At 44.1% G+C, this 13,875-nt stretch overlaps 1 protein-coding gene across 5 annotated transcripts in view; it reads left to right on the top strand.

Annotated features, from left to right (window-relative positions):
- Vps13d (vacuolar protein sorting 13 homolog D) overlaps positions 1 to 13,875 on the top strand; it is a 240,380-nt gene that overhangs the window by 115,145 nt on the left and 111,360 nt on the right. For all 5 annotated transcript variants that reach the window (XM_052718547.1, XM_052718546.1, XM_052718545.1 and 2 more), the window contains 6 exons: positions 2,114 to 2,361; positions 3,910 to 4,101; positions 4,399 to 4,525; positions 7,352 to 7,494; positions 11,386 to 11,516; positions 11,733 to 11,908. In XM_052718547.1, the coding sequence (XP_052574507.1) occupies positions 2,114 to 2,361; positions 3,910 to 4,101; positions 4,399 to 4,525; positions 7,352 to 7,494; positions 11,386 to 11,516; positions 11,733 to 11,908 (1,017 nt within the window). The remainder of the gene's footprint in view (positions 1 to 2,113; positions 2,362 to 3,909; positions 4,102 to 4,398; positions 4,526 to 7,351; positions 7,495 to 11,385; positions 11,517 to 11,732; positions 11,909 to 13,875) is intronic.

The raw sequence follows: 13,875 nt of genomic DNA, 5'->3' as shown, positions 1-13,875 counted from the left end.
AGATAGTAAGATTATTTTTAATTCCAAGTCTTTTAACTTAGTGCATAAAATATACAACATATGATATCAGTTGACAAGGATATTTAAACCTGCAAACCTGTAATGTTATCTTCTGTGGGTTTTTACTTGTAGTGTTTGTAGATGAACATTTGTGGGATTCTTTAACTCTGGCAAGTACAGAATCATTGAACCATTTTAATTAAAAGAAATATTTTCTGTGTGTGTGACTTGTGAGGGTAAAAAAAAAAAAAATCACCAAGTTCCTGTATCTAAATCAGGAAGCCAAATCCTGGCCCGGGGTTTTCCCTAAGGAATAATTTTAAAGTAAAGATTCACTCCCGGTGCTGACTTTCTTGAGCATGTTGACACAATCACCTCACCACTTAAACCTGTGTTTCCCTCTGTAACCTGTGAGGGCATCTTCCTGGGGAGAGACACTGCATTGCTGCCTTCAGGCTTTCGGAGACCTTAAATCCCATCCAGACGAGAGCCCACTTGCTCTACTTTCCATACAGTGAAAATGGGCATTCATTTAGTTTAAACATACAAAATAAGTACAAGCATAGTATGGAGACTTCTAGTACACCCTTGTCCTAAATGTGCCGGTTATAGGGAGACTAAAAAGAGAAATAGATGAATACACATGGAATCACAGTTGACAAAATAATGAAGAGATCAAAGATTTTAGCCACACTGCCAACCAGCTTGTTTTAGTTGGCATATGCACAGAGAATGCCTTGCCCAGTAATTCCTGATTGTATGTTATTTTCAAGTTTGTGTGGAACATTCTTTAAGAGAGGCCATCTCTTGGGCCATAGAATTAAGATCAATAAATATTTAAAAATTGAAATCATACAGCATACATATCCTGTTTATAATAGAATTGAATCAGGTCAACAGCAATAAGATGCCTAGGCAACCCTCAAGTATTTGAGAATCAAACAATAAATATACTTCTAAATAACCTTTGGGTCAAAGGAGAAATTACAAGGGAAATTAGAAAATACTTTAAATTGAACAACAACAATAAAAACAGTAATAATAAAGACATGTCAAAAATGGGGCATCCTGCAAAAGCAGTTCCTATGGGAAAGCTACAGTTTTTAATGTTCTGTGAGAAAGTAAAAACAGGTAAAACTACCCATTTAGCCTTGAGAAGCTAATAAAAGAATGAAAGCTAGTAAAAGCCAGGCACAGAAACACACATCTGTAATCCTAGAAGTCGGGACATGGAGGGAAAAGGATCAAGAGTTTGAGGTCATCCTCAGATTTATTGTGAGCTTGGGGCTGGCTTGGGCTACATGAGACCCTGTCTTACCCAAAACCAAAGCCTACACACACACACACACACACACACACACACACACACACACACGCACACTGCAATTTTAACAAAAGTATGATTCTCTATGATTTCTTTTTTAAACATCCTTAGTGTTTTGTTTTTTTAAATTTCATCTCTCTTCCTTAATTGTTAGCTTGCTACAACTTGGAGTCATCTTAGTGGCAAGCTTCAATTAAGGAATCACCTAGATTAGATAGGCTTGTGGGCAAGTCTGTGGGGGATTGTCTTCATTATTCACTGCTGTGGGTGGCACCATCCCTAGGCAGGTGAGCAGTCCCGGGCTGTACATGAGCCGAAGAGTGAGCCAGCTCTTTTCGTCTGTAAAGTGCTTTTGGTCAGAGTGTGTTATCACAGCAGTGGAGTGGAACTAAAATACCAAGTGTGCAACACCATGCATAAATTCTGTTAGCAAGAAAAAGACCAGCACGGAGTAGTGTGTACTGTGTGACCCCATTTGTATGGAGTTCAAGACAAGGGCTTCTTGAATGGCCGGGAGAACAAACTGTTTGGAAAATTAGTGAAGGCCCTTTGAGGGTAAAATAGTCTTTAACTTGTATGGAGTGATGGTTACACAGGAGCACATAATGGCCCAAACCCATTAAATGCCAGTAAACCTATACATTTTACTGTATGCCACATCTCAGTACATATATTTTTATCAAGGGTTACACAGCTATCTGGCTGACCCGAACTGTCATTCAGCTAAGGGGAAACAAATTCCAGTTCTTAATTCAGTCTGATGTTTTTCATACTGTTTTGTCTTCACAGGTTTTGTGTGGCCATAAAGAAAGAGAATTATCCAGATTACATGCCCTCAAACATATTTTCTGATAGTGCAAAACAGATTTTCAGACAGCCTGGGCATACCATATATCTCCTACCAACAGTGGTCATCTGCAACTTGCTGCCTTGTGAACTTGACTTCTATGTGAAAGGAATGCCAATTAATGGGACCCTTAAACCTGGCAAAGAGGCAGCTCTCCCCACGGCTGATACATCTCAGAATATTGAACTGGGTAAGGCTGCCCTAAAATTATTTGTAGTAATGCTGTGAAAAATACCAGGGAGTATTTTGTGAGCGTTCTAAGCCCCTTGGAGAAATCAAGTTGCATGTGATATCTCATTGAACCAACTCAGAGCCAAGGACTCAACCAGGCAGCAGTCAACAGAGCCCTTTTTCTTGTGTGCGGGTATAGGGAGTGATTCCATCATTTCAAACTGTGCATGTTCCCAGCTGTAGAATGGGGAGAGGCAAGTGTTTGTGTGCACTCATCCCTTCAGGAAGAAGGCAGACTCTATCTATGCCCTCATGTAATCCTTACAGTAGCACTTGTTTGGCCCATTTTATTGATGCAGAAATAGAAGTTGCAATGCTTATTGTACCAAGTAACTTTCCTTTGTAAGGGTCAGGGTAGAGAATAACTGCACTTCAAATACCAAGTGGATGTCACTAACCATAGCTTTACTGGGGCCTTCAAGGAACTCTAGGATTTGAATAGTAAACTTTGGGCGGTGGTGGTACACGCCTTTAGTCCCAGCACTTGGGAGGCAGAGGTAGGAGGATTTCTCTGAGTCTGAGGCCAGCCTAGTCTACAGAGTGAGTTCCAGGACAGCCAGGGACACACAGAGAAACTCTGTCATTAAAAACAAAAAACAACAAAACAAAGAAAACCACACATGTTCATCTTGCTGTTCAAATCTGTTCTAGGCTTTTCTTTTGGGTCACCAACCAGCTCCCAAATTATGACACAGAGACTTATTATTAGTTTGAATGCTCAGCCTAACTTAGCTCATTTCTGACTAGCTCTTTTAACTTAAATTAACCTTTTTTGGGCTGGAGAGATGGCTCAGCGGTTAAGAGCACTGGCTGCTCTTCCAGAGGTCCTGAGTTCAATTCCCAGCAACCACATGGTGGCTCACAACCATCTCTAATGAGATCTGACATGCGGTATACTATAGTAAATAAATAAATCTTTAAAAAAAAATTAACCTTTTTCTCTTTATCTACCTTTTGGTTTCTGTATATCCTACTTTCATTGATTCTCTACGTCTGGCTGGTATCTGCCTGACTTTTTTCCTGGGCATGTCTCTCTTTCTCTCCTTCTCTTCTCTTTTGAGCCTAGATTCTCCTCCTATTTATTCTCTCTGCCCACCAGCCCTGCCAATCCTTTCTCCTGCCTAGCTATTGGCTGTTCAGCTTTTTATTAGACCAATCAGGTGCCTTAGGCAGGCAAGGTGAAACACATCTTTACATAATTAAACAAACAGAGCATAAACAAAAATCACACACCTTTATACAGTTAGAGATATTCTGCAGCATAAACAAATGTAACACATCTTTGCCTAGTTAAAAGAATATGCTACAACACAGACTTCTTAATGGATCTCTTGGGCTCTGGTTGCTTCATATTTGTTCCCATCCAACAAGATGAAAGTAGCCTTGAGCTTTCTACCACGGACATCCTCAGGGATCTCTCTAAAAGGACTCCAGTTTAGTTTTGTTGTAGGCTGTTTTTGACAAACTCAAGTGCAGGTCCAGAAAAATCAATGCTTTGTTCCTTTAGGGGTGTCACTGGAGAACTTTCCACTCTGTAAAGAATTGCTCATCCCACCTGGGACCCAGAACTACATGGTCAGAATGAGACTCTATGATGTCAACCGGCGGCAGCTGAACCTCACCATCCGCATTGCCTGTCGTGCAGAAGGATCCTTAAAGATCTTCATTTCCGCACCATATTGGCTAATCAACAAAACAGGTATACCCGGAGAGCATCCAGGTAGACCTTTGACATGGGCATTTGAATGTCTTTGCTCAGCTGACCAACTGGAGCCAGTGCAGACAGACATTACTTCAGAAGTCTGCTCTGCTGCCCAGTCGTCCCTACTGTCTCACCAGAGTCAAGCTGCCCATTTAGGTTCCTGTAGACAATGGGCTGCGCCCTGACAAACTCCCTCCCTTTGCTTTCCCCGAGGTGCTTTCTCCCTTTTGCTGTTTGCATGTTTCATGGGGAGACTGGGTGGGAACGTTATAAACTTTTCCCTCCTTCCTAAAGGGTTACCACTGATCTTCAGACAGGACAATGCAAAGACAGATGCTGCAGGCCAGTTCGAGGAGCATGAGTTGGCCCGGAGCCTGAGCCCTCTCCTGTTCTGCTATGCGGACAAAGAGCAGCCAAACCTGTGAGTGTGGGTGGGTGGGCGGGCCAGTGAGCTAGCTGGGGGGAATCAGCAAGGCTTGACTCTACCTGTGTCAGTGTAAGCAGGACTGTCCTGCAGGCCGCAGGCCTGACTTGGCAACAGTGGAGCCCTGTCTTAATGGCATTCTTTTTTTTAACCCGAGTTATATGTTATTTGATATGGAGAATAAACCATTTGTGAGTTTGCAATGAAAGGTAATTTTATTTTATTGAAGTAGGAGTCTTATTTGTAACTGTGCCAAGGAAGAGAAAGTGGGCACCCCCTTCTCTTTACTGCCATCTCCCTTCTGCTAGCAGCTTTGAGACCTGGAGAGGAGTGAGTGGCATTAGGGAGGAGATAGGTTGTCCTTGGTGAAATCTTCAGCCCGTGAATCCTGCTGAGATTGTTTGTGGGAGGTTTTGAAATCCCAAATGTGATGTTATACCATCTTCAAATTCATGGAAGTGGGGGTGGAGGAGCAGTTGTGAGGTTAAGTGAGGTGTCTTTTAAGGCATGTAGGGACATTAATCCACTTTTGTTGGTTTTTGCATTCAGTTTTCCTCAGGAGTTTACAGCCCCAATCTAAAGATAAATTGGTATGTCTTGTATTTCTTACCACCTTCTGTAGGGCGCTGCTGAAACCTCACAGAAAGGCTGTCTCAGTGCATTCCAGTGAACACTGTGAGGTGGCCCCAGTTCAGTGCTGTGGACACTGTGAGACGGTCCCAGTACACTCCAGTGGACACTGTGAGGTGACCCCAGTACACTCCAGTGGACACTGTGAGGTGGTTCCAGTTCAGTGCAGTGGACACTGTGAGGCAGTCCCAGTGCACTCCAGTGGACACTGTGAGGTGGTCCCAGTACACTCCAGTGGACACTGTGAGGCGGCCCCAGTTCAGTGCAGTGGACACTGTGAGGCAGTCCCAGTGCACTTCAGTGGACACTGTGAGGCGGTTCCAGTGCACTTCAGTGGACACTGTGAGGCGGTTCCAGTACACTCCAGTGGACACTGTGAGGTGGTTCCAGTGCACTCCAGTGGACACTGTGAGGCAGTCCCAGTGCACTCCAGTGGACACTGTGAGGCGGTCCCAGTGCACTCCAGTGGACACTGTGAGGTGGTTCCAGTATACTTCAGTGGACACTGTGAGGCGGTTCCAGTACACTCCAGTGGACACTGTGAGGTGGTTCCAGTACACTCCAGTGGACACTGTGAGGCGGCCCCTGTTCAGTGTAGTGGACACTGTGAGGCAGTCCCAGTGCACTCCAGTGGACACTGTGAGGCGGCCCCTGTTCAGTGTAGTAGACACTGTGAGGCAGTCCCAGTGCACTTCAGTGGACACTGTGAGGCGGTTCCAGTACACTCCAGTGGACACTGTGAGGTGGTTCCAGTTCAGTGAAGTGGACACTGTGAGGCAGTTCCAGTACACTCCAGTGGACACTGAGGCGGTTCCAGTTCAGTGCAGTGGACACTGTGAGGCAGTTCCAGTACACTCCAGTGGACACTGAGGCGGTTCCAGTTCAGTGCAGTGGACACTGTGAGGTGGTCCCAGTGCACTCCAGTGGACACTGTAAGGTGGTCCCAGTGCAGTGCAGTGGACACTGTGAGGTGGTCCCAGTGCAGTGCAGTGGATATTGTGTGGCAGTCCCAATGCACTTTAGTGGACACTGTGAGGTGACCCCGGTGCACTTCAGTGCACATGATGTGCTTATCATGGCAGCTTTGAGACCTGGAGAGCAGTGAGTGACATTAGGGAGGAGATAGGCTGTCATGGCCAGCCTGAGTCTAGTGTAAGGTTACAGTTAGTCAGAGCTCAGGCTGTCAGAGGAGACATAGCCAGGCAAAATGCAACTATGAAACTCTTATTTATTTGATAAAATAAGCCCTAGATGGTTCTTTGAATGCAACACTCAAATTTCAGACATGTGATATATCCAGTCGTCTCAGTCTCTCTCTCTCTCTCTCTCTCTCTCTCTCTCTCTCTCTCTCTCTCTCTCTCGTGGCAGTCTGAGCTCTAAGACTTGGCATTTGTCACAGTTTGGTTTACCTGTGGAAGTCACACTTCTCAAAGGGTTTCATGTAGACCATCTCATTGCATTCTCCTTAACCTCCAGTGGTTTAGGGAGGGCAGGAAAAACTATTAAATCTTAAGATGAGGAAACTGAGGCACAGAGGCAGAGGTACCTGCCCAAGGCCATATTGAGTGTTAGTGGCAGAGCTGGAACACACATTCTGGAGTCTTTTTCCAGGTTCTATGATGAGACTCCAGCCACCTAATCAGTGCTCTTACCATTGTGATCATACTGGTTCTTAGAAAGATACCCCACCAGCTGCCTCGCTTTACAGTATTTTCTCAGGGGGTTTTCTTAAATCTTTGGGTTTTAACGCCGGGCGGCGGTGGCGCATACCTTTAATCCCAGCACTCGGGAGGCAGAGACAGATGGATCTCTGTGAGTTCGAGGCCAGCCTGGGCTACCAAGTGAGTTCCAGGAAAGGCGCAAAGCTACACAGAGAAACCCTGTCTCAAAACAACAACAACAAAAAAAAAAGCAGCTTTGGATTTTAAGGAAATGGTAGAGATTATGGCATGTGATAAGCTTATGGAGAATTCTAGGGTTTTCTACCAAAGTGATTAGCTGCAGATCTCAGTCATTCACCCACTGCTGTGCTGTGGCTACCTCTGGGGTTAACTGTCTTGCTGTGTTTGGGGTAAACAGGAGGTAAGGTTGAGAGTCAGTGTGAGAGACCTAAGCAGGTGGCAGCCACAGTGTTTCCTTATTTGCAATCTGTTGTGGATGGATGTGTATATGTTTGCCCTTCTCCCACCACAGCTGCACCATGAGAATTGGAAGAGGGATTCATCCAGAAGGCATGCCAGGCTGGTGTCAGGGCTTCTCCCTGGATGGTGGTAGTGGTGTTCGAGCTTTGAAAGTCATCCAGCAAGGAAACCGCCCAGGGCTCATCTACAACATTGGTGGGTCATGTTTGGGGCTGAGGGCGGGCAGATTGGGACCCTTGGCCAAAGACCTTAGGCCTGCATGAATAAACCAGCCATGCATGTTGGCATGGCAACAAGAGCAGGTTTTCTGATTTGGTGGTGGTCATATATCCTTCTCTGAATGCTAGATTGTATCTACGTAGATACGTTCTCTGACAAACCCCTTTTTTTCAGGGGAATAATAGACACACTTAGAGCACTTTCATCCTCCAAGTGTTCCCACACATTCATTCAAACTTAGAAACCATGAGCAGGTAAGAAGAGTTCATCTGAAGTGGAGAGCTTGAGTGACAGTCCAGATGCAGATGGGAGGCTTGGGTCAGAGGCAGGAGGACAGTGGTGTGTGAATTTGAGGCAGGAAATACAGTAAAATGTACCTGGGGGTATCAAGTCCCCAACTTGTCTTCCTGGGTATGTCAGGGAGGGTTCTATACCCATGTCTCTCAGTGCCACCTGAGGACATGTGGAGCATTTCCTGAAGGCACAGGGTCAGTTGGACTAAGTATTCCTCATGTTTTATGTGTTAGCATTGTGTCCTTGTAGTAAATCATTTCCAGGGACTTTACAGCCATGTTTAACCTAAAACTGCTTGGTCCTGGGTCCTGTAGAACTTTCTGTAATGCTGGAAGTTTTCTCATGCACATCGCCCAGCACAGTAGCCCAAGCCATAAGCAGCCACTGAGCACCTGAGTGCACGCTTCTGAGGATGGTTGTGTGTAGCTAGAGTTTTCCTGCCTGGCCCACAGTCAGGACAAATCTCTCTCACCTGCCAGTCCCACAGCCGCTCAGACCCAACCAAGTAAACACAGAGACTTATATTGCTTACAAACTGTATGGCCGTGGCAGGCTTCATGCTAACTGTTCTTACAGCTTAAATTAATCCATTTCCATAAATCTATACCTTGCCACGTGGCTCGTGGCTTACCTGCATCTTCACAGGCTGTTTGTCATCGTGGCGGCTGGCAGTGTCTCTGACTCAGCCTTCCACTTCCCAGCTTTATTCTCTCCTTTTCCCGCCTATACTTCCTGCCTGGCCACTGGCCAATCAGTGATTTATTGACCAATCAGCAACACACTTGACATACAGACCATCCCACAGCAGTTGTGTAACTAAGGGAGCCATCAATTTTTCATTTTATTCAAATTCTTTTTAAGATTTATTTTATTTTCTTTGTATGGGTGTTTCACCTGCCTGTCAGGATGTGTACCATGTGCATGTAGTGCCCAAGGGGACTGAGAAGATCGTAGGATTCTCTAGAGTGTTGTGCAGTGTTGGTCTAGACAGTCACGTTGTAGGAGGGAGAACCATGATAGTATGGTTTACCCTGAATCCTACAGAGTAGTGGGGTAGTTTAATCTTGAGTTCTTTTTGTAAAAATCATTTAATTATTGTTTGTATGCTTTGTGTATGAGCATGTGCATGTTCATGTAGAATACAGCTTGCAAGAGTTGGTTCTTTCCTTCCATCATGTGGATCCTGGGAATTGAACTGAGGTTATCTTGGAGGCAAGTTATCTATAGCTGCTGAGTCATCTTGGCCGCCCTATTTGAGATTTCTGAAGAGCAGAATTATCCAAGTGTAGTTTCCTTTTCAGATTATTTAACCTGGATTTGTATTCATGCTCCCATTCAAGCTCTTTTTTATAGTGGACATAAAGATTTGAAAAAGAAACCAGCTTTATTTGAGCTGAAAAGAGTATTCTACTTACATTTGTCTGCTCCACCCCTTGAATTGGCGTGGCTTTCTGCTGGCCTGTCTTGCCCTTAATTTGTTTTCCAAAACAAGCTACCCAGGTTGGCTGGAAGCTTGATTTGGGAAGGGAAAGGAATGGAAGTTACTCCTTTTAACACAGCTCTTGCTGAAAGCCACAGAGTTGAGGCAGGCAAGCAAGAGGAGCAGTGAGCACATGTGTAAATGTGCATGCATGTGTAGCTGTGTATGCAGGTGTAAATTGTAAATGCATGTGTAACCTTGCAGTATCTGTACATGTGTGTGCTAGGAAAGTGTTCCCATTGGCCTGTCTTCTGAGTGCTGTCCTTCTTCTGAGTGAAGGGGCAAAAGGGATGGGCCAAGACAGGATCCTAAAAGTCCTTGGGTTTGTAACATTTGTGTATGTGTTGTCAATATGTGAACTGCCCTGGTGCATACAACCAGCTTCCTCTTGGGAATGTTTACAGCACAGTCCCCAACAGAAAAGCCAGGGACATGCACCTCGAAAAAGATGGATTCTGTGTATTTTTATCTCAGCTCGAATATTGAGGGTCTGCCAGGATAAACTAGGATAGAAGGGAAACATAAAGCTCACCTTCTCTAAAAATAGGATGTCTGTGCTGGTCTAGGTGACTCTTTGTGCTTCCAAATTAAGCACGGCTTTTGAAGTGGACTTCATATTAACTAAGATCTGCTGACTCTGACCCTGTTGATTTCTGGCAAGTAAAACTTTTCTTCTTGTCTCAGAAGAAAAGTGTGGAGGGGTTTTCCATCACCCTAGAGCCATGTGTACTTCTCAGGTAAGAGTTCCCAGAGACAGTCTCTAGAGAGTGTCAGTCTTTTGAAATCAGCTGACTTCTCGAGCCAGTTGAAGCACGTTAAAGAGTCAGTAGGTTGTGGTACTTGTAACTGCGCAGGGTCCTGGCTCTTGCGAGGTGCCTGGGCTGAACCCCTAGCCTTGTCTACAGCTGCATGAGCTAGAGCAGGTGACTCCATTTCCCATGCCTTAGCTCCCTCAGCTATGCAGTGGAAGTGATTAGTACCCTTATTCCAGAGGGGTGATGATGAGAATTAAGTGTAAAGGGCCTAACATGCATGAAGGAGTCAATAAGTATCAGGATTGTTATTTTTATTACTTTGGGTGTAAGTATTTAATTATTGTATAGCCAGAACTCAGCACAGAGCTTTGGACTTACTTATTTATTGTCATAGCAAATGAGTGAGTCATCCCACTGAGTATTGTATTTTTTAAAATTGTCATCAGATTTTACCAGGTAACTCAGTGTGACTTCATTTGTCTTTATGTGAAACTTATTATTTTGAGATTTCTTTCTCACAGAGTGATGTGTGTGTGTGTGTGTGTGTGTGTGTGTGTGTGTGTGTGTGTGTGTGTGTGTGTTTCTGGTTTGTAATAAATAGGGAAGGCCTATTTTTTAATGAATAAATAAATCCTAGCATCGTGTATGAGTTGGATTATTGGACAGTAGACTAAAATTGCTGGAGAAGGTTCTAGCTAGAGAGCGCTCAATTGGGTTCAGGTTGGCATAGAATCCAACTAAGTAGTCTAAGGTTTCCATTTAACCTTTAACAAAGGCAGGTTCTCAGGGGGAAGTTTGTGTCCCAAGTGTAAGTCTCATTTTAGCGGTTAGTTTCATGAATAGACAGCTAAGCTATGTGTGACCAAAACACCCGTGTGTCTTAGCTGTTATTATAGTGGTGTATACATGGTAAAGAGACTAGGAATTAAAGGGACATTGGCACTGCCCCTGAGACTTTTTAACCTTTACTTACTTATTTTGTGCATGCTTGCATGTATGCCATGGTACATGTGTAGAGGTCAGAGGACAACTTGTAGGACTGAGCAATGTGGGTTCTAGGGATCAAAATCAGGTTGTCAGACTTGGTGGTAAGTGCCTTTACCTACTAAGACATCTTGCCACCCACCCCCCAGGACTTCCTAAAGACTAAATGGGTATAAGGAATAATATATTGTGAACAACTGATGTTTCCATTCCATTCTTGAAAGGCTTCGTACACTTTCCAGGTGACATGCGTGTTGCTTACAAGAACTAAGGAATTATGAAGGCTACTTATTTCTGTTAGACCTAGAATTTTCTGTCATGATTAATCAATGAAATGGTTCTTGTCATTTGTAGGTATTGATGTCAAGAAAGGCCGAGGTCGCTATATTGACACTTGTATGGTCATCTTTGCCCCCCGTTACCTGTTAGATAATAAATCATCTCACAAGCTTGCATTTGCACAAAGGGAATTTGCTCGGGGACAGGTAAGCAGTTTGCTTTGAAGAATGGCCAGAGCTTGTTTTTTAATGGGACGTTTAATGTCAAGACTCACTTCTCCTCAAGACTGTGGGTTTTATGTTGTGAGTGACCTAACAGTTCCTGTGTAGGATAGGGCTCAGAGTAGGGACCCAGCAAGAATTGTATATGACTTGGTCAGGTATTGAGTGACGTGACTAAAGCCCGTGATCTGTGTATTTTAGGGAACAGCCAACCCTAATGGCTACATTTCCACCTTGCCTGGTTCCAGTGTGGTGTTCCACTGGCCGCGCAATGACTACGATCAGCTGTTGTGTGTCAGGCTGATGGACGTTCCCAATTGCATTTGGTCTGGAGGCTTTGAAGTCAACAAGAATAATTCCTTCCATATCAACATGAGGTGAGTTTGGAATGAGACAAACCAGCTTTATTTGAGGCATGTTAATAATATAGTATATAGCATACGTGCATATATATGACAGCCCATTTCACTCTTTGTGAGGTTGGCTTGTGAATTTCTGGCTCAGATCCAGTTCTTAGAACTTTTAAAATCCCAGGGAAGTGAGCGTTTTGATTAGATGAGTTGCAGAAGATGTCAGCAGCCCTAAGTGAAGAATACAGTTCTGTGGTCTTCGGGCATGTGAAGTCCAGAGTGACTGCCTGTAACTTGAAGCTGCTGTTCTGTGTTCAGATGGTACTACTGTTGTTAACTGTCTTTGTTTAGTCTTGTGCATTTGAACGTCCTTCTCGCATCTGATGTTGTTCTGGTAAGCTATCTGGCCTTCTGTTCTAGTTTCATTTCTGTTACCATGATAAAATACTCTGACCAAAAACAAAACAAAACAACAACTGGAGGGAGAAAGGGGTTTATTTCAGTTTATACTTTCAGGTGATATATAGTCCAACATAGCGGAGAGGTCAAGGCTGGAACCTCAGTCAGCTAGTCACATCACATCCACAGTCATGAGCAGAGAGGAAGAAATGAATGCATGCATGTACACTTGCTTATCAAATGTGCTTAGCTCCATTTCCCCAGTGTCAGACAGTTCAGGACCCTTTGCCTAGGAAATGGAGCTACCACCATGGGTTAGCTCTTCTCATATTGATTAACTAAATTAAAATAGTCCCTGACAGAGCCACTGGCCAACCCAATATGAGATTATCCGTCAATTAGACTTTCTTCCCAGGTGATTTTTGATTGTGTCAAGTTGACAGGTCTAAACATCACATCTTCTTTGCTCACCCCAATGACCCTCAGTTCCTTGTTAGAAAAATCAACCAAATTCAGCCTCAGCTAGCTCAGGATGACTTAATTTCCTTCCTGCTTCATCACATGCTTTAATTGTTATTATTATTGTTTATTTTTGTTTGCAATTGAATCTAGAATGTATTGTACATGCTAAGCAAGTATTGTCACTGAGCACATTCCTAGCTAGCCCCATCAAACAACAACAGTTTTTTTGGGGGGGTTTTGTTTTGTTTTCTTGAGGCTAGAGTTTTTTTTTGCTGGGTTGTCCAACTTGACTTTAAACTTTCTGGCTCCAGTGCTCACCCTTACTGATCGTGCCCTTGAATAGCCAGTGCATATTCATATTGCTGTACACCTGCAGGGGTCTCTGTGACCACCAAAGCCAGCAGAGTGGGAGGCAAGAAGGTAGTACTGTTCAACATGACTTAATAGCTGGTGTTAGTTGAAACTACTCCCAACTAGTTTATTTTAGCATATTTAAGCACAGCACAATTTGGTGAAAATTTTCCTGTTGATAATTAATTCAATCCATTTGCACAATAAAGCTTAATATGTGAATACATTGAAACTTCATAAAGAAAATGTGACCTTTTCCATAAAGATAAGTTCTATAGATTGACAACCTCATGATAAGGATCTGGGACGGGGCGGGGGCGGGGAATCCATTGTGGTCTCAGCCACATAGTGCAAAGGTCACCAGGCTATTAACCATGTCTGCTCCCAGCTTTCTGGTAGATAACAGATTATTCATCCTTCCCTTTGAAGAAACAGTCCTGTGTGTTTAACATTCCTGGTTTCCCAAGTGCTTATCTGTGAACACAGGAGCCTTTGTGCCTCCCTCACACATCCTTGACCAGCCAGTGCACACTCACATTGCTGCACATCCTTAAGCAGCCAATGCACACTCACATTGCTGCACATCCTTGACCAGCCAGTGCACACTCACATTGCTGCACATCCTTGAGTAGCCAATGCACACTCACATTGCTGCACATCCTTGAGTAGCCAATGCACACTCACATTGCTGCACATCCATGAGCAGCCAACGCACACTCACATTGCCGCACATTCATAAGCAGCCAATGCACACTCACATTGCTGCACATCCATGAGCAGCC

This window comes from Peromyscus californicus, unplaced genomic scaffold (genome assembly GCF_007827085.1).
Source record: "Peromyscus californicus insignis strain IS unplaced genomic scaffold, ASM782708v3 Scaffold_5__1_contigs__length_169319896, whole genome shotgun sequence".
NCBI classification, from domain to species: Eukaryota; Metazoa; Chordata; class Mammalia; order Rodentia; family Cricetidae; genus Peromyscus; species Peromyscus californicus.
This window is presented reverse-complemented; position numbering and strand designations above follow the sequence as displayed.